General features: G+C 40.2%; 1 protein-coding gene across 1 annotated transcript in view; it reads left to right on the forward strand.

The window, feature by feature from the left end:
- Nucleotides 1-19095, forward strand: part of wipf2a (WAS/WASL interacting protein family, member 2a) — a 31459-nt gene extending 12364 nt beyond the window's left edge. The window contains exons 4-8 of the mRNA XM_079679299.1: nt 387-539; nt 3220-4041; nt 9862-10107; nt 12610-12711; nt 16913-19095. Of these exons, the coding sequence (XP_079535425.1) occupies nt 387-539; nt 3220-4041; nt 9862-10107; nt 12610-12711; nt 16913-16956 (1367 nt within the window). The 3' untranslated portion in view covers nt 16957-19095. The remainder of the gene's footprint in view (nt 1-386; nt 540-3219; nt 4042-9861; nt 10108-12609; nt 12712-16912) is intronic.
- Nucleotides 19096-19898: the final 803 nt, after the last annotated feature.

Genomic DNA, 19898 nt, shown 5'->3' on the forward strand with positions numbered 1-19898 from the left:
AAAATACTACACCCTGGTTTCTGGCTGCAAGTAATAGGGATTTTGGTTTGTATTTGTTTAGCTGAAGAACATTTAAAAAAACAAGCTATGAAGCTAGGAGTTATTGCTGTTGGCAGGAACATTTCCAGTCCTTGTGTCAGTGCAGCTGAATCAATCTGTAGGAGAAACACTTGGCTTTAAGTACACGACTTGGTGCAGAGCGTGCTCTTAAACACACATAATGGATAGGTTTGTTCAACGACCGAATTCTAGCTTTTCTGTGCTCGCTCTTCCTAGTCCAACTGCCATGGTGTTGCAAAATCCATATATTTGAATATTCAAATATATTCCTAGTTCTGCTTTCATATTTGTTTTATATATTAACATGGGTGTCATCTTTTCACCAGAATCAGGAGGAGGCGGTGGAGGAGGAGGAGGCGGTGGAGGCGGTGGAGGCGGTGGAGGCGGCGGCGGCGGAGGAGGAGGTTTTGGAGGCGGAGGACCAATGGGACTGGGAGGCCTTTTCCAAGGAGGTGTCCCAAAACTACGCCCAGTCGGAGGTAAACAATTCTTGTATTGCTTTGATATGTTTTAAGGTTGTCCATCTTATCCTCGTGAATGCATTATCTCAGGAAGTGCTTGAGGGAATTTTCCAGTTGGACTGAAAGTATATAGTCCATATAAAAACATAATTAAAAAATCATGCAATTTATACATACCAAGTAAATGACCTAAGTTAAAATAATAATAATATTAAAATAAAAAATATAAATGAAACAAATATATTAGAGGTGATCGGGGATCGGAGCCGATCACGTGATTTTCAAAAGATCGGAATCTGGATAAAAAAAATCGGAGATCTGGGAATTTTTTTATATAAAATATTTGTATTATTTTATTTAATGTTACAAAACAGAAATGACCATGTTCATGTCTTAAAGTCATCCTGAGGCCTTAGTTTTGTTTTAAAATTACACAACATCATGTATGTATTGCTTCTTTTGGGCTTGTTTTCATAGACCTGGTTGCTTATTTCTCTCAAATCTGGCAACAGAGTGGGCGCAGTGTCTAATAGTAGCGGTAAGCTAACGAGAGGCTACGTTCAGCTGGTGACTCGGGGGTCGGGACAGAGAAAATGTCAGGAGTTTGGAAGTATTGTAAAATTGAAAGCGAAGGCAGTGTAACAGCCAGAGGCAATGTTTACAAGGCGGAGGTTCTGCGTGGTGGAAAGAACAGAGCTACGTTCAACACGACCAATCTAATACGCCACCTGAGAAACAAACACCAACAACAACACGATGAGTACACAGCGGCCAATCAGGGAACGGCACTGAAACAACCGACACTTTCAGAGACTTTTAAAAGGAAAGAGAAACTGCCCCAGAACAGTGAAAAGGCCAAAAGAATAACAGCCATGGTAGCTGAATTCATCGCGTTGGATGACCAGCCGTTATCTGTTACCTTTTTTTTCTCTTAATGCATTACATAAAGATCGGATCGGGAAAAATCAGTATCGGCAGATTGTCAAAATCAAATGATCGGAATCGGATCGGGAGCAAAAAAAAGTGATCGGGACATCCCTAAAATATATAATATAGATAACAACATAAACAATAATCCTTCAAAGTATACATGGTAAGTAAATTGGTAAAGCTTAAATAACAATAATAATTCAAAAGAAAAACTATAATATCAAAATAACAATATTAAATAATTATTCAAGTTGTACATCATGAATACATTTGTGAAGATAAAAAAGATAATTAATAATAATACACTTCCCAAATTGATTAGACTTTGGTCCCCGTTAGCTCACATTATACACTTTAGCTGTAACTCCTCACTCTTAAGCTCACTGTGACAATTTCACACATTATCTCAGAGCGTGCGTGAAGTGTAGGGAGGACATTCTGAGGAGCCATTCAACGATGAGGTCGTTTTAGTTTCTAATGTTTGTTTATGAATTTGCATGTTTTCTTTATAGGTTGTAAAAGTGCTCTGGTAATTTGTGTAAATAAATAAACCAGAGGCGACAAAAAGTCAAAGTCCAGTAAGACAAGCTCGTCGTAAATCACCTCAATCATAATCGGTCAGTTCTCCATTTCAGCTACAAACAAACCGTGTTATCTGCAGTAGAGAAACTAAGAGAGAAGAAGACACTTCTACATTTCTACTGAGTCTTTCTGTTATTCTACTCGTGAATCTGTTCCTCCACGTTCATGATGCGGTAGAACGGAACACAGAGAACACTCAGAAGCCCACACGGCATGAATCATGAGGAGATCTGGACGTGGCTGTGGTTATTTTAAGCCTAATGGACCAGCTTTCCACTCCTCTCCGACGGAGCAGGCATATTTGTGGTCGCAGCCAAAGCGGTGAAGAACGAGGGATTGAAATGATTAATGAACAGTTTTATTTTAGAGATATCAAATATTTAAAATGACACAGAACCACTGTGACCATTCAACTCCTGGGTGTAGTCAGAAATCTGTTCAGAGGATGTGAAACACTCAATATCGGTTGTGGCTTCTGCAAATTATTTGTAGTTGATAAATGTCAAATACTCAGTTTGCGGTATTAAAATAAAAGCAATAAAAATGAGTTTACGTCAAATATTTTCATTTATTTAACTTTGTTTCTTACCACTTGAATACAATTAATAGATTAATGTGTGGGAGAGAAACTCCCCTTGGAGGGCAAACAGGGATGTTAGCCTTTGCAGACCATTTACATGCACACAAACCTATAGAAAACACTACAGTAGGGCTGCTCAATTAATCATATTTTAATTACGATTATGGCTTGCAACGATTACGAAAACAACGTGATCTAAATAAAACGATTATTTTTTTATTATTATGATATCTTTTTATTGGTTTTTCAGTTGAATTATTCTTAAAGTTCAAGACAATCAACTGTTAAAAACATACTGTTCAAATGTTTTTCTCTCCAATAAATGTATGTTTTCAAAGTAAATGGATAATCGTTTTTAATAATCGTGATATCAATTATTGACCCAAATAATCGAGATTATGTTTTTTGCCATAATCGAGAAGCCCTACACTACAGGAGAGGGAGAACAGGGATTTTAGCCTTTGCAGACCATTTACATGCACACAAACCTATAGCACACACGACAGGAGAGGGAGAGTCCCTTTTTTATAATACACGTTTTTAATCTAAAACGTTTTAGTTTCTTCTGTCGTGTCCTAAACCCCTTTCTCTCTGTCCTTCACCCAGATGGTTCTTCCGGAGGTTCAGTGGGCAGATCTGCCCTGCGGCCCCCTGGGTCCCGGCCCGCGGCCCCTCGCCCCCCTTCAGGTCGCTCCTCCTCTCCCTCCTCTCGCCCCCCCCCAGGTCGCTCCTCCTCCCCCTCCCCTCGCCCCCCCACAGGTCGCTCCTCCTCCCCCTCCCCTCGCCCCCCCACAGGTCGCTCCTCCTCTCCCTCCATGGCCAACAAGCCCTCCCCTCCTGAGAACCAGCGCTCCCACCGCCCCTCGCTCCCAGACATCTCTCGCCCCTCCTCAGCCGGCGGGATGAAGCACAGCACCTCCGCCCCCCCTCCCCCTCCCCCCTTCAGCAGAGGGGGAGCCCGCAACAACGCTCCACCTACACCCAATCAGAAATCACACGCTCCACCTTCCTCCTCCAACAACAATCACAGCCGAGAGAAGCCCCTCCCTCCGACGCCCAGCAGAGGCCACACCTCTCCCAACGCTGTGAAGCCGCCTCCGTCTTCAAGCCGACCCCCGACAGGCGGTTCTTCTGCTCCGCCTCCTCCTCCTCCTCCTTACAGACCGAACACATCGAGCGGCGTCTCCAACGGGCCGTCACACGGGGATGGAGGCGGAGCTCCGGAGCTGCCGCAGAGGCACAACTCACTGCACAAAAAACACACCTCAGGAGAAAGAGAGAGAGGGGCAGGAGGAGAAAGAGGAGGAGAAAGAGAAAGAGGAGGAGGACGCAGCCAAGCTCCTCCTCCTCCTCCCTCACCCTCTCCTTCCTCCCAGCCGGGCAGCAGACCTCCACCGCCCGGCAGAGAGCCGCCGGGACGCAGATCAGGTAAGACCAGCTGCACCGTCAACACACCGTCAGTATTCATGTCTCAAAGGTTAGAGGTCACTGATACGATACGATATACTTTATTGTCCCCGTAAGGACATATGTGACCCGCTCTATCGAAAACAGTCGTACACACTGTTGGAAAGAGGAGAGTCCTAGCTTTCTAATGATATCAGGATTGTTTTTGTTCTCCAAATATCAAGCAAAATATTTCACATTATATAATGACTGTCACCGAGTCATCATTTTGAGAAAAAGGCCTTCAAAGTTTCCTCTTCTCTGGAATCCATCGATCTGATTGATTATTAGCAAATGATCAAAATACTACGGAGGGAAGATATTTTCTTTTCGATTACTGGTCTGGGGGAAGCTCGCGCGTGTGTGTATTTTTGCGTTTGTGTGTAGTTTAAAGTTTAATATTCTGAAAGCCAAGACTTTGTTTATTGGAAATCAAACAAAACACCCGAACCCCGGAAAACTATTTTTTTACGCAAATCCACGTTTATTTTGAATAAATTACCTTACACCTTAGTGTTAAGAAGTTTAATGGACCTAGGTAGGAATGAGTGCTTATGGCGGTTCAGCCTGCTCTTGGGAACCCTGAATCTTCTACCAGAAGGTGGAGAATGTGGGTGGGATCAGACACTATGTTTTCTGCCTGTCTGATTATGGACTGCTCATATATGTTTTGGAGAGATGGGTGTTTTTTGACCCACATCATTTTCATAGCAGTCAGTACCAGACGAGCGATCTGTGACTTTGACTGCACTGTCAAGTTCCCATACTAATGCAGAGTTGTGTTCTTCCTGTAAATGAATTTGCATTTTAGCATTTCCTGTTCTCTCGTTGAACAGTTTTTTTAAAATGTGGTTGTGGTTAGAAGCTGATAATAAGTTCAGTGGTTAACACAAAGTGAATAGATTTTAACGTTTTGTTCTACGACCAAAAATACGTCGGCAAATCAGATCAGGATCAGAATACCTTTATCTGTCCCACAGAGGCGACATTTACATTTGTTACAGCAAACAAGAGCCAAAGACAGTTTAATGTTAACTAAGAAGCATGCATAAAAAAAAATGTTAAGGATAACAAATGTTAAAATATTACACATTTTACAAAATACACATCCTGTAACAGTTCTGAGGATTTAGCAGCCAGGTATAGCACAGTTATTACCGGCATGTATACATATTGCACATATTGCACATGGCTCTTAACCTGTAAATGAATTAGCATTTCCTGTTCCCTCGTTGAACAGTTTTTTAAATGTGGTTGTGGTTAGAAGCTGATAATGCGGTCAGTGGCTGAACACAAACTGAATAGATTTTAACGTTTTGTTCTACGACACAAAATACGTCCGTGAATGCCCCATTGTTGAATTTAATAATCGGTTGCAAACAAGGGACTAAATATCAGACGACTAAACGTCATCACGCTGAACATTAGCCGTGATGACTGTTGTGAGATGCAAACTCACAACAGCAACAATCCTGCGGGTACTTCAGACCCCATTTACATGCAAACGCATACGAAACGCAAACTAACCGAATACGATATCAAGAAAGTATTCCGTTCACATGAGACCACTCGAAAGCGCTGGAGACGCTGGAGTACATATGCCGGGCCTGTAAGTGGCGCCACAAAATACACCAAAAGCAGCGTAGAAGACCCCGAACATGGTTTCCCTTCTGTTTATGCCCCGCGGTGGATTTAGCAACATTTAGTTCCTGTAATCCTCCATGTCCACTTGTCGCTGATGGCTGTGAGGAGCTGTAGATGTTGCACTAACATCTGTAGCATGGTCAATAGCTAGTGACAGTAGCTACTGACCATGCTACAGCAGAGACGGGGCTATGGCTTCATCGTTATCAGGAAATGATCGTATACACACAAAGCCGTTTGGCCCCCAGAGGGTTCCGGTTGCAGATCTATCCACCTTGGGACCTGTTATCGTTTGCGGGGTTAGTTTCCGTTACGGCCTCGTGTGAACGAACGGGCTATACGCGAGAGAAAAGTAGCAGATACAACCTGTTTCCTTCTCGTGTAAACACCGCCTTGGCTTCAAATAAGCCAAACATTTTGAAGGCTCAGTCGGTCATCATCATCGTAGGAGAACAATATGTTTTTGTAGATTAGTTTGAGACCAAGAACTGCAGCTTGCCACTGTTTGTATTATTGATTTAACTTGAACATTATGATTATTTTGGTATATTCTCTTTTCCCTTCTGCTCCCTGCAGTCAACTCCAACAAAAAGCACAAACACTTAACATTGTTTATTTCTATATTGCCCAACAATTACATCATTCCTCAATCATTTCAGCACAGAACATGTGTAACTGTGTGTCAACACGTTAAGGATCAGTGTTTAAAGCATCCCTCTGATGAAAACAGCATCTCAGGAGCAGGAATGTTCCTCCAGAGGCCGAAGCGAGTTATGACTCGTTATCTCTTAACCTCTATTGTGCAACGCAGCATTAAAGCAGCAAACTGAAAAGCTACTGCAGGTCCATTCCTGAAAAGTAGAGCAGAGGGCAGTGACAAGACTTTGTTTGGCTCTACTGAACGTCCTCTTCTGAAGCCAGGGCTCTGCGAGGATACTTATTATGATTACGTTTCATATGTAGCTCTTATTGGTTACTCAAAGGGACACACAAAAGGCATAAACAGTTACACGTCATGTTGCTGTTTGATATTTATTATGGTATCTTCAGCTGCGTCTGTGTTTTTTGATTCATTTCATTTGTATTTGTTCCGCTCATGGTACGCAAAACCCAATGTACAATAATTGCCAACAAAACATGTCTCTACAAACACACCACTGAGCGAAAAGAAGCAGGGAGAAGAAACGCATCTTATATGACCTGCCCCTTTCTAAAAATAAATAGAAAATAGATGGTCTGCCCTTCATAATAAAACAAAATGTTCACAGCCAAACATAACAGTATCTTAGGATGCTAAGAGAAACACAAAAAATACTTATTTCCCACTTGACGGTTAACGGAAAGAAACAAAACAACATCACCAAAACATCAAATGGAAAAGGAAAAGTGCAACACCCTCACCTGAGTCCTACTGGAGAAGAAGGTTAATAATAATAATAATAATAATAATAATAACAACAACAACAATGGGACCTGCAAATGAAGAACAGACATCAAATCAACAATATTTACCAATGCAGGACCAGAGTACATAGACTTATTCACATTCTGCTTCATATTGTCCCATCTTTCTTAATTTATACAATTTCTTTAACCGAAAAATACATATACAATTCTTTTGATCCTTCTGTTGAGAATTCCACAATTTTACACCGACCACCGAAATCCACATTTGCTTAAGAGTAGTCCTTGCATAAGGATGCTTGAAATGAAATTGTAATTCTTCTTACAGTTGAGGATGTACGGTATTTCACCACCTGGCGTTAACGGGCTGTGGCTTGATTGGCTAGCTGCTTCGTGCGTAACCAATGAATCTCACAGAAAAACTCTCAGATGAGTTGTCTTCCTCCTCAGGAGTGGAAAATAATAATTCATAATTTGAATTCAGAGTGAACGCACAAACAGGAAGGGACTTGTTAGCCGGAGCTCTGTGTTGTGATTGGACGGCTCGAGGCCTCCTGGTTCCTCTGCATTCCTGAAGCTCTGTGGAATCTTCCAGCATTCCTCTTCAATTTCGCTCTCTGCTGCTTCCCCTGTACTCTTAACATTAAGTTTCATGATACAATACTGTTCCTGATGATCTGTGCCTTGTGTGTGCTACACTTGATAAGCTTAATGACTAACAGCAGCTACAGTGTGTGGAACTCAAAATCAAAGTGCTGTAACAGGGACCATTTAAAGATTATTTTCATGTGCTATCATTTCTATTATGTGAGACGTCCATCCCAGTTCGCCCAAGTCAAAGTGATGTCTCTAAATGTCTTGTTTTATCAGTTCAATCTTAAAAATATTCAGTTAAATTCAGTAAGAAAATCATAAAATCTCCAATTATGAGGCAAAAAAGTAGCATTTTCAGACATTTGTTCATGATAATGTATTTTAATCGCTGTAGCCTCGTGCAGATCAGATGCATAATGAACATTTTTAGATTGTTAGACATCACGTTTCTGCAGCATTTAAAGGACTATTTCAGGTAATTATATAAAATACAGAAAAGTAGGACATCTCCATTGTTCTGATATTTATTCATGAAACTTTAATCGCATCTTTCTGCAGATCTGTTTTGCCATGATATCAACTCAAATGTGCAGATTCAGTTTGCTTTATATCATTGAAATACAATTGGTTGTGGATAGTTAATCAATCTAAAATAATTGTGACAGCCTTATTTGAGTTTTTACTGACCTTTAAAAATGTAAATAGCTTATTTAAAAATAAATGATATGCACAAAAGTAGTTAGCCAATCGTTTCTAATTGGGTCCAATATAAGTTAATTACTGACTGTTTCCAAAACATAAAAGTTAGATATTAAAACAGTAAAATAATAAACCTGCTGCAGACAGTTCATCCATCACAGTAAATATAAGGTTGGCTGATTGTATTGTTTGTGAAAGTTATCTCTTTATATAATACTTCTCTGCATGTTATGTCATTCTAAACGCTGCAGCAGTGAAGCAGGGAAAACTCCTTTATCGCGGTGCGTTCAAGAACACTTCAACTTCCAGGAATGAAGAGTTACAGAAATAATGAAATCTGTTTTCGTAGAGAAACAAACAAAGATGGATAAACAATGAGCCAAAATAATAATTAATGAAGTTTCAGATGTCGGAGTGTCCTTGAATGCACCATCAGTGGAACCTTTTTTGTTATCAGACTGCTCGAAATATCTCTACATGACGTCATGTCCGATTATCTACAATGTGTGATGGATGGGAACTAATAAAGATACACTGAACGGTAACAACAAAATGAGGCCTGAAAGTCTCAAAGGACTCGGATAGTTCTGGCACCAACATCCATTCAAATCGTATAATTGAAACAGCAATTTGAGTTACTTTAAATCAGAATCAAAAACCTTTTATTGTTCCCAAAGAGGGGAAATGTACATTGTTAGAGCTGATAAAGAGGAAGCCACACGTTAATACGAATCAGTAAACATTCAGGATAAAAAAGCACTATTGTACAAATTAGGTTGAACGCATAAAAGTATTGAAGTAGCAGCCAGATGACAGAAATAAATATTAAACGATATAGTAGATTTGCAGAATAAAGCAGGGGTTCCTAACCGGGGTTACAGGGACACCTAGGGGTTCTTGAGGGGATTGCAGGGGTTCGGTGAAAGATTAGGGATTGCAATTTATATACACACAAAGATCAATGTTCATAAGCCTGGTGTCCGGCTCCCAGAACTATCAAAGCTTATGAAAGACTAGCAAGCTCTAGGGAGTTAATAAGAGAAGCTAGAAGCGTGTCTTAATATAATTATGTTTCACTCACAATAAGTGTAAATGTCCAGTTTGAATGCATTTGTATTAAGGGTGAGTTATAGAAGGGATTTTCATTTAATCTGCAGTTGGTTAAATACAATTACAAATGGTTTTTAAAAATGTAGGCCGATCATAAGGGATGAGTTATTGGGTCACTTATAGAGCCTTGAGATGACATTGTTTTTAAAGTGTACACACTTTAAAAACAACGTCATCTCAAGGCTATATAAGTATGAAATGTATTATTATTATTATTATTATTATTATTATTATAGAATGGCCACCAGCTCAAGGGTTACACGAGATAAAAAAAGGTTGGAACCACTGGTATAAAGTACAGTATTAAATCAGTAACATCGTCCTGATCGTGTGTGTGTTTTGTCCCCACAGCTCCTCAGGTGCCTCCTAACGGGTCTCGTAACGGATCTCGTGACGCTCCTCCTCCTCCGCCCCCGTATCGAGGCCACAGCACTGCCGTCTCAGAGCTTCACAGCCGGGGGGGCAAACCTCCCCCTCCACCTTCCTCTTCCTCATCCTCCTCCTCCTTATCCTCAAGAACCCCAGCTGGACCCCCTCCCCCTCCCCCGCCCATCAGGAACGGCCACTCCTCCATCCCCTCCTCCAAGTCCATCATAGGTGAGTCGGGCGACATCATTTTCCTCCTACATCTTCATTCATCAGCAGAGAGGGCAAACGTACACACATCCTTCACTCAAGTAGAAGTACAGATACTCGTGTTTAAAAATACTCTTGTGAAAGTAGAAGTACTGACTAAACTTCTTTACTCAAGTCAAAGTAAAGAGGCTTTGAAATGTACTTCAGTAAAAAGTACCCATAACTAGCAGCTGTTTTAAAGAGTACCTGATCTCCCTTTATATTAATAGAACAATAATGTCATTGTTAGCTAATGAATGTTTCCATGGTGACCAACGGCAACATGACAACGTTTTCATTGGTCCCTCTTCTTTAGAGAAGACCAGGAAATGATGGATACACGGATCGTGTTCAAATCAATAGGCACGCAATGACTCTAAATAATAATGATCACGCACCAAACACACATTCAGACTAAAGGAACCAGTCTGTTTGGAAAATGAGAGAAGTAGAAAGTACAGGTATTTGAGTTCAACATGTAAGAAGTAGAAAGTACAGGTATTTGTGTTCAACATGTAAGAAGTAGAAAGTACAGGTATTTGAGTTCAACATGTAAGAAGTAGAAAATACAGGTATTTGAGTTCAACATGTGAGAAGTAGAAAGTACAGGTATTTGAGTTCAACATGTAAGAAGTAGAAAGTACAGGTATTTGAGTTCAACATGTAAGAAGTAGAAAATACAGGTATTTGAGTTCAACATGTAATAAGTAGAAAGTACAGGTATTTGGGTTCAACATGTAAGAAGTAGAAAATACAGGTATTTGTGTTCAACATGTAAGAAGTAGAAAGTACAGGTATTTGAGTTCAACATGTAAGAAGTAGAAAGTACAGGTATTTGAGTTCAAAATGTAAGAAGTAGAAAGTACAGGTATTTGTGTTCAACATTTAAGAAGTCAAAGTAAAAAGCAGTCAGAAAAATAAGTAGTGGAGTAAAGTACTGATACCAGAAAAGTGTACTTAAGTACAGTAACACAGTATTTGTAGTCCACTACTTCCCACCTCTGTAATTCATCACCTGAAGATTTGTCTTGCTCTTTGTATAGCAGTTAGGAGTCAAAGCCACATTTGAGACGTCAGAAACTCTGTTATTCAAGGCTCTAATTCGTCTTGTTCCTAAACTGAACTTCATGTTTTAAACCGGAGTAGTGGCATATCCCAAGATAACTGGAATACTTACCCTTTCGCGATCAAAACATTTGATCAAATGTATGGTTTGGACTAGCTGCCGTTTCTTTTTAGATCTACAAATGATTCTTCTCGTGACCTAATATCTAATCTTTCGTTCTTTTGTCTTACTAAGAATTGTTCTCCCATCGCCCTCAGCTGTGTTTAATCCTCACTCAAGTTGAGGTGGGGTTTCTTTCTGATTTTGACCTGATGAATGCGTCCCTAGTCAAATGTTCCGCTGCAGAAATGATATGCAAATGTATTTATGTTTCCTGTTCCACATCGTTCTACTAGATCACTGTTTGCTCTCCCACTCGCAGCACAGAGAAGACGTCCAAGTCAAATGTGTTAGAGAACGTTTATTTATCCCTTTATTCAAATTACAGATTTTAGTAATGGATTTATTTTTCTTTAGTATTGATATCATAAAATAGGGTGACAGTTATTCGAAGCTTGATTAGAAAACTACATGCATTTAAAAAAAAAAAAAAAAACGTTATAAATTCTTACGCTGCGTTCACGCCGGATGCAATGCGATGTTTGTGGGCCTTGCGATTACATGTAAAGTCAATGCAGAGATGCGGACAGACGCAAATTTGATCCGACGGCGAGCATGAAGCGGTTGATGCGAATTTCGCGGCACGATTGAGGAGTTAGATTCCCGTGACGCGATCTTGCGGTAGCCAATCAGCGGTGAGGATCTCAGCCTGACGTCACTGACGTAGAACCACAAAAGCAAAACATCAGCCGTTAGCTGTTAGCACTCAGAGCTCACAGCTCATCATATCTGTTCAGAAACTAGACAACAGTTAAACAAGTACAAACCACAGACTGTCTGTGTCATGGCGAATACAGTCGCTGGTTTATTTATGTCTGTAGGCCATTGTTGTGAGTGTGGACGGTCGGAGCATTTACAACGTTAGCTTAGCCAAATCTCCATTAAGGAAACACGCATTTCAAAAGGTTTTTCGCCTGCCGTCTGTCTGCAGACTTGTCAAAGCATTAATTCATGGTTTTTACTAACCGGTATCAGGATGTTTTGTGTATGTATTTTTTAGATTATCTCCTAGTTTCTTTTATTATGAAGGAGTTTCAGGGTCTCAAAGCAGATTTATACTAAATATCTTCAAGTTACAACATATTGTGTCAAGAATAAGAAGTGTTTTATTAACCCGTGTTGTTAAAGGGTAATCCATTTGTGTGCATTTGATATTCTAAGCTGTTCTTGTTTTACTTAATTGTCTATATCTGCCTAATAAACCGGTCATTTAATGTTTATTCACATTTCTTTCTTTTTTTTACGTTTTTCTTCCTCAGATGATTTTGAATCCAAGTTTAATTTCCACCCTCTTGAAGACCTTCCGGCTCCAGAGGAGTACAGGAATTTCAGCAAGGTCTACCCCAGCAAAAACAACAAGGGTACGCACTTTTAAAACTCTTTTTTATTCTAAACTCCTTATTCATTAATCTTTCTGTTGTGTTTGCTTCTTATGTACTTTTCATAGTGTTCTCAGACAAGTTTAGTTTATTGGACCAATAAAAAAAAGTGATGAAAACATAATAGACTGCCACAGTGACGCGTCCTAAAACCCGGAAGTAAACTCCGGTTCCTTCCACAAAAACGTAATGCAATTTCTCCATAGGATTTTGGAAAATAGCTGGAAATCAGGTCTATGGTTGAAACACAATTAAGAGACGGATCACGTTTTGTTCAGCCGGATAATCTCCACATGTCTACCCTACTTTTATCATTTTCTAATCATAAATCTAGTCGCCAGAAGCAAAATGCTAACGTCATGCTATAAAGGAACTACAGCAGGGTCGCTGCTTCAACGTCACGCCAACTTAAGAGCCATATTCAAACATACAGATTCAAATTTGTACAAGTTGAAGCGTTTGTTTGAACAGTTTGCAGGAGGCAGGGACTTGCTTTCAAGCAGAACAGGGCAAACTAACTCAGAGGAGTGTTTACGTGTTCGGCGTAATGACGTACAACGTCCTCGACAACTTCTGTAGTCCTATTCAGCCACTCGGTAACAACCATCGTTTTTCAGACACGTAAACTCTTCAGAAATCACCAGTGGGGTCACTGCTGATGTGTTTAATGTCGTAGAACAAAACGTTATCCGTCTCTTAAATGTGTTTCAACCTAAGACCTTATTTCCAGCTATTTTCAAAAATCCTATGGAGAGATCCCATTGGCTCTGAGACGAGGGAACAGGAAGTGGTAAAATGCTAACTTACTTCCGGGTTTTAGGTTGCGTCACTGTGGCACTCTATATTTAGCTGGAAGAACAACTTAAGATCAAGAAGTTAAAACAAAAAGGCTAATTACTCTATCAGAGATGAATCAGGAGGATGTTAGGGTCATGTGACAACTAGAGCTGGTTTAGTTTGTGCTCACAGTTATATTATCTTTACAGTTAATGATTAGTACCTTATTTCACAACCTCACAACTCAGCTGCTTCAATCTCTGGCTCCATCTGTCTGCTGTTAAAGTAATCTGTCCCGTTTGTGATACTATTAATGTTACGTTTACTGAAGTAGGTAGTGAGGGCACTAAAAAATAAATAAAAGTAGTTTGTTAGTGACATCGTGATCACAATAAACTTCATCTCAGATTCATAGTTTGAGTTTACTTTTTTTTGTTTTTTTACAAGTCTTTTTATTTCATTATAGTGTACAGTAATCAATGCCATTTCATTTATATTGTAATTTCACAGTACCACAGTATACTCACTACACTCCCCCCTCCCTCCCTCCCTCCCTCCCTCCCTCCACCCGCACATGCCCACAAGGACGAAACCTAAAAAAAAAAAAAAAGTGTTTTTATTCTGACTGAAGAGTTATAATTCTTCTTGAAAATATTCCTTTACCTTCAGAAATGTCACCCCACCATCAGATTGTTATTGACTTATTTTCAGCTTTTCACCCGCCGTCTTGTACAATGTATAGCCGGAGTCTCTTTTCACGTATTTGTCATTATGAGTGTTCAACGAGTGTTCCTTATATCAACGAGTGTTCCTTATTTCAACGAGTGTTCCTTATATCAACGAGTGTTCCTTATATCAACGAGTGTTCCTTATATCAACGAGTGTTCCACATTTAGGAGGAGGTTCGTCTCAGCCTTGGCTTCTGAACAGTTAACACGTTATTCAGTTTCCTTTTTGAATGCCAGGATTCTTAATGTCTTCCTATAATGATTGATAGCTTGTTGTCACAGAGCCTTTACTTGCTGAGGGTCTGTCTCTGAGAGCAGGGAGATATTTAGCCAATTATTAACCTTTTTTTTAGGGCTGTATAAGATTTAAATTAGGGCTGTGAACGCTGCCGATTAATCTGGAAACCTTAACGCAAATTAATCACATTACCAAGTTTGGCCCAAAGTTGCCCCCGTAATACCAGCATGGATGTTTACCATGAATTGCATGGCATTGAAAAAGCGTGAGAATGTGCTCCAGCTACACGTATTGCTGCGTGTCTTTACGCCAAATATCCCGAATCTAGGGAAAACATCTCCTGAACTTCCCCACTCAGACCCTCCAGACCCGAGCAGTTGTGTAGAAGTCCAAGGCACGGGCCGGCGCATATCGGTCAAAGTAATCCCTAGCCATATGAACTTTGACCCTAGGAGATAGAGGACAGAGGTGGAGAAGCACAACGCGTCTACGTAAATGCACTCCCTTAGGGTTTAGGTTGAGGGAAAGGGGTAGGAAGTAAGAAACAGAGGTGAAAAGGCACACCTCGGTTTGAAAGATATATTAAACATGCATTATAAAATAGAAAAACCTCTGATTCCTCTAAATATATACAGGACTGTCTCAGAAAATTTGAATATTGTGATAAAGTTCTTTATTTTCTGTAATGCAATTAAAAAAAAAAAAAAAAAAAAATGTCATACATTCTGGATTCATTACAAATCAACTGAAATATTGCAAGCCTTTTATTATTTTAATATTGCTGATTATGGCATACAGCTTAAGAAAACTCAAAAATCCTATCTCTAAATATTAGAATAGTTCCTCAGACCAAGTAAAAAAAAAAGATTTATAACAGCAAAACACAATCAAACATTTGAAAATGTCCATTAATGCACTCAGTACTTGGTTGGGAATCCTTTTGCACGGATTACTGCATCAATGCGGCGTGGCATGGAGGCAATCAGCCTGTGGCATTGCTGAGGTGTTATGGATGCCCAGGATGCTTCGATAGCGGCCTTTAGCTCATTAGCATTGTTGGGTCTGGTGTCTTTCAGCTTCTTCTTCACAATACCCCACATATTCTCTATGGGGTTCAGGTCAGGGGAATTTGCAGGCCAATCGAGGACAGTAATGCCATGGTCAGTACACCAGTTACTGGTGGTTTTGGCACTGTGGGCAGGTGCCAGATCATGCTGGAAAATGAATTCCTCATCTCCATAGAGCTTTTCAGCAGACGGAAGCATGTAGTGCTCTAAAATCTCTTGGTACACAGCTGCATTTACTCTGGGCTTGATGAAACACAGTGGACCAACACCAGCAGCTGACATGGCTCCCCAAACCATCGCTGACTGTGGGAACTTCACACTGGATTTCAAGCAACTTGGATTTTGCTCCTCTCCAGCCTTTCTCCAGACTCTGGCGCCTTGACTTCCAAATGAAATACAAAACTTGCTTTCGTCTGAAAAGAGGACTTTGGACCACTGTGCAACTGTCCAGTGCTTCTTTTCCTTAGCCCAAGTCAGACGCCTCTTCCGTTGTCTTGAGTTCAGAAGTGGCTTGACCATGGGAATACGGCTATTGTAGCCCATTTCCCGGACACGTCTGTGAACAGTGACTTTTGATACCTGGACTCCAGCTTCAGTCCACTGTCTTTGAAGCTCCCCCAAATTCTGGAAGCGACTCTTCTTCACAATGCTGTTAAGGCTGCGGTCATCTCTCTTGGTTGTGCAGCGTTTCCTGCCACATTTCCCCCTTCCAACAGACTTTTTGTGGATGTGCTTTGAAACTGCACTCTGTGAACAGCTTGCTCTTTGAGAAATTTCTTTTTGTGTCTTACCCTCCTGATGGAGGGTGTCAATGACGGTCCTCTGGACAGCAGTCAGATCAGCAGTCTTCCCCATACTTGTGATTTAGTTTACTGAACCAAGCTGAGTGTTTTTCAAGGCTCAGGAAACCCTTGCAGGTGTTTCGAATTAATTAGACGATTCAAGTGATTCGTTGAACACCCTACTAGTATACTTTTTCATGATATTCTAATATTTAGAGATAGGATATTTGAGTTTTCTTAAGCTGTATGCCATAATCAGCAATATTAAAATAATAAAAGGCTTGCAATATTTCAGTTGATTTGTAATGAATCCAGAATGTATGACATTTTTGTTTTTTTAATTGCATTACAGAAAATAAAGAACTTTATCACAATATTCTAATTTTCTGAGACAGTCCTGTATATATATACATCTATCTATCTAAAGTTACCAGTTAATTGTGAGCTTCTTTATCCCAACACCACACGTGTATTGGTTTTATCTCCAAAGTAAATGCTAGTGTTTTAAACTTGTGATTTGATAATGATTAATCACAGATCATTCTTTAATGAACTGACGGCACTAACCTGAGTCTCTGCTTCTGTCCTCAGGCATGATGCGAGGGGCTCCTCCTGCTCCGCCCGTCGGGAGGTGAACTCAGGACTTTAACTCTCAGTCAGCCGTGGTGGAGACAGAGTGGTGAAGAAGAAGCACTCAAAACACACACACTAACACTAAATCCACCAGCTGAAAGCACAACACTACGACTTCTCGCCGCTCTCCTTTCTTCTGTCTTTGCACAAGGAACAGAAAACCACTCGGAGCTCAGAGGCTTCATATCATATCAGGACCGAAACTCCAAACACTTCCACGTCTGTGCATTCCTCCATTTTTCTTTAATCATGATAATAATGGTGATTTTCATAATTCTGTTTGATTTTAATATGTTGGTGTCAGCATTAGTTTTTGAAGGGGGAGGGTGGGGGGGGGGGACTTAAACACTACAATGAGAGACTTGTGAATGAATGTTTGCAGCTGAGGAAATCCCCACGAAAACTGATAATGCCATGAATGTGTGGGGCTTATAACGGTTATTTTTTTATTGGTTTTTTTGTGTCTTTAAATAGCCATTCCAGCAGTGCCAGGTGAGGGTGCGCTTGAATTCTGTGTCAGTGTGCCAAAAGCGGGTGGAGTTAAACGATCTGCACAGGACAGTTTCCATACATGTTCGATTTATAACTGACTTTTTTATTTGATTTCCTTGTTTTTCGACTAAATGCTTTGATATAGGGCTGAACAATGCTTTGAAAATCTGATCAAAATGCCAAAAAAAATCCGACTGCAGTTTCTATATCGAAGGACCCACAATAAAAGGGTTAAATGTGAGTCAAGAATACAACTTTAAATGTTGTATTAACTTGTCTACATATCATGTTTTCTTAGACTCCCTGCTAAAATCAAAACATAATCATTCATATATTTTCAAAAAAATGTAGAATAATTATGTAAAAATGATCATTCCTTCTAAAATCGCAACTGCTACACAAGTCAAAAATGATCCCACACTTTTCAAATCGTTCAGCCCTACTGGAAAGCTTGCCGGAAACATCCACAGGTCGTTAGTTTTTTACACTTTGGAGAGGGTCACATCCCTGTTTTGTCTTACTTTGGTACCCCTTATTACTTTCCTTTTATTTTTGGGGGTGTCTATCTTCAGCCGACGTTGCACGAGCCGAGACACTGTGCATGATGCTTATTTATGCACGTATGATAACAGGAAAACCCCTGGGATCAGGATTCACGTGGATGTGACAAAAATCCAGAGACACTACGAGGGTGCGTCCCTGATTTGTCCCTGATGTGTTTGAGAATCACTCAGCGGAGGCCAACACTAAATTATGTTCTCGTTTACTCGACCAAGTATGTATGATTGGAGGTGTTTATGAGGGATCATTTATCTACTTCCTGTCCAAGGGAAGTCCGTTGAAAAGCTGGTTGGAATCCATCATTTTACCTTTTGCTGCTGGTGGCCCTTTTGTAAGTGTGTTTGGCCAGAGAAAGATATTTAGATGAATTGCTATGCAAGGAGCAGTTTGTACAGATGGTAGTTGGTAACCAAAAAGAAAGACCGAAGCAACACTTAAGTGCCAGAGAGCTGTGGAAGCAGACAGGTTATTCACTTACTCTTTAATCTTGACTTTAAAACACTAACTACATGATTCTCAATGCTGCAGCGCCCCCTGCTGGTCATGCCTTACACCGGTCTGTTGTCACTCATGGGTACCTGTGCTTTTTGTTTGTTTTTTAGGGGGGTAAAGATGATGACAACAAGGTAAATAAGAAACAAGTTTATTTGAAAACGCAATAAATATTGTATATTGACATTAAGGAATATGGTAATCATAGTTATTGATCTATTTTTATGTTGTAAAAAGCTTGTAATATAGGAAAGAGAAATGATTATAACAAGTCGGTGAGCTTTGGTGTGATAGTAGCACTTCTCTGGATGTTCGGCCATGAGGGTGAATGAGCTGAATGGATGTGTGCGACGATGTTTGCCAACGAGCCAACATTCTGGGGATCCCGTTTGGTATGAATCCACCTGACGGGTAGTGTAGAGACGAAGACTAAACGATGTCACTACACTTCCTGTCCCGGATGTATGCTCACGTTAACGTCTCCTCACACTGTCCACGCTGAAGAGCAAAAACCCCTGTGGTCATTTCATGTTAATCAACCATGTTTTTATCATTTGAAATCATTTCAAATAAATATGGGGAAAAAGGGTAACTGATGCAAGGTGTTTGTGTGTTCTCTTCCTGCTATGATGTATGTGTTTTTAATGGGTCTGTCATTTGAAATGATTGGGGGGAAACATGTAAATCCTTAAATAAAGTCAAAGTGGCATTAGCACGACACAAAGATAATCAAAGACACATTGAACATCTGTTAGTGTCACTGTTATAACTTTATCTTGGATTGATTGTATGAGTTTTTGGGTAGAATCTGACTCAAACTGGGCACTACAGCTATCGGGTGCATTGGGTCGGTCATTTGGGAAATTGATCTCAAAATACAAAACTTCATTATGAATATTTAGTCGCTCATCACTTCTAATGCTCACTGAGAGCATTGTGTGTTTTCAGTGAGTTTGCTTATTCTTCATTTTACAGTGGATGTTATCCTCGCTCTCTTTTATATTGGCTTATCCTATCTTAGATATGTTGGAATAAATAAACACAGGGTTCGTTAAATTGCAAATGCAGTATTTTACTGTTGTAGATGGTTTGGCTGGGAGGCTGTGGTTCAGTGGGGTAGTGCGCTGATCTTTGAATCGAGGTAGCAAGTTCGAGTCCCACTGCAGTCAGCATGTCGTTGTGTCCCTGGGCAAGACACTTTGCCCCGAGTCGAACAAGTGATGTGTAATGTTTAACAATTAGGGGTTCAAGATTCAGTAATGAACTGAAGTGTATGAGCTTTTGAAGGTAACTAAAGCTGTCAGACTGTACATTATATCCCTCTGAAATGTAGGGGAGTAAAAGAATAACATTGAAATGATACAGAAGCACTGCCTAATGCTAATGCAAACTAAGGGAT

Source organism: Notothenia rossii, assembly GCF_949606895.1.
Source record: "Notothenia rossii genome assembly, chromosome: 1".
In the NCBI taxonomy this organism is placed as follows: Eukaryota; Metazoa; Chordata; class Actinopteri; order Perciformes; family Nototheniidae; genus Notothenia; species Notothenia rossii.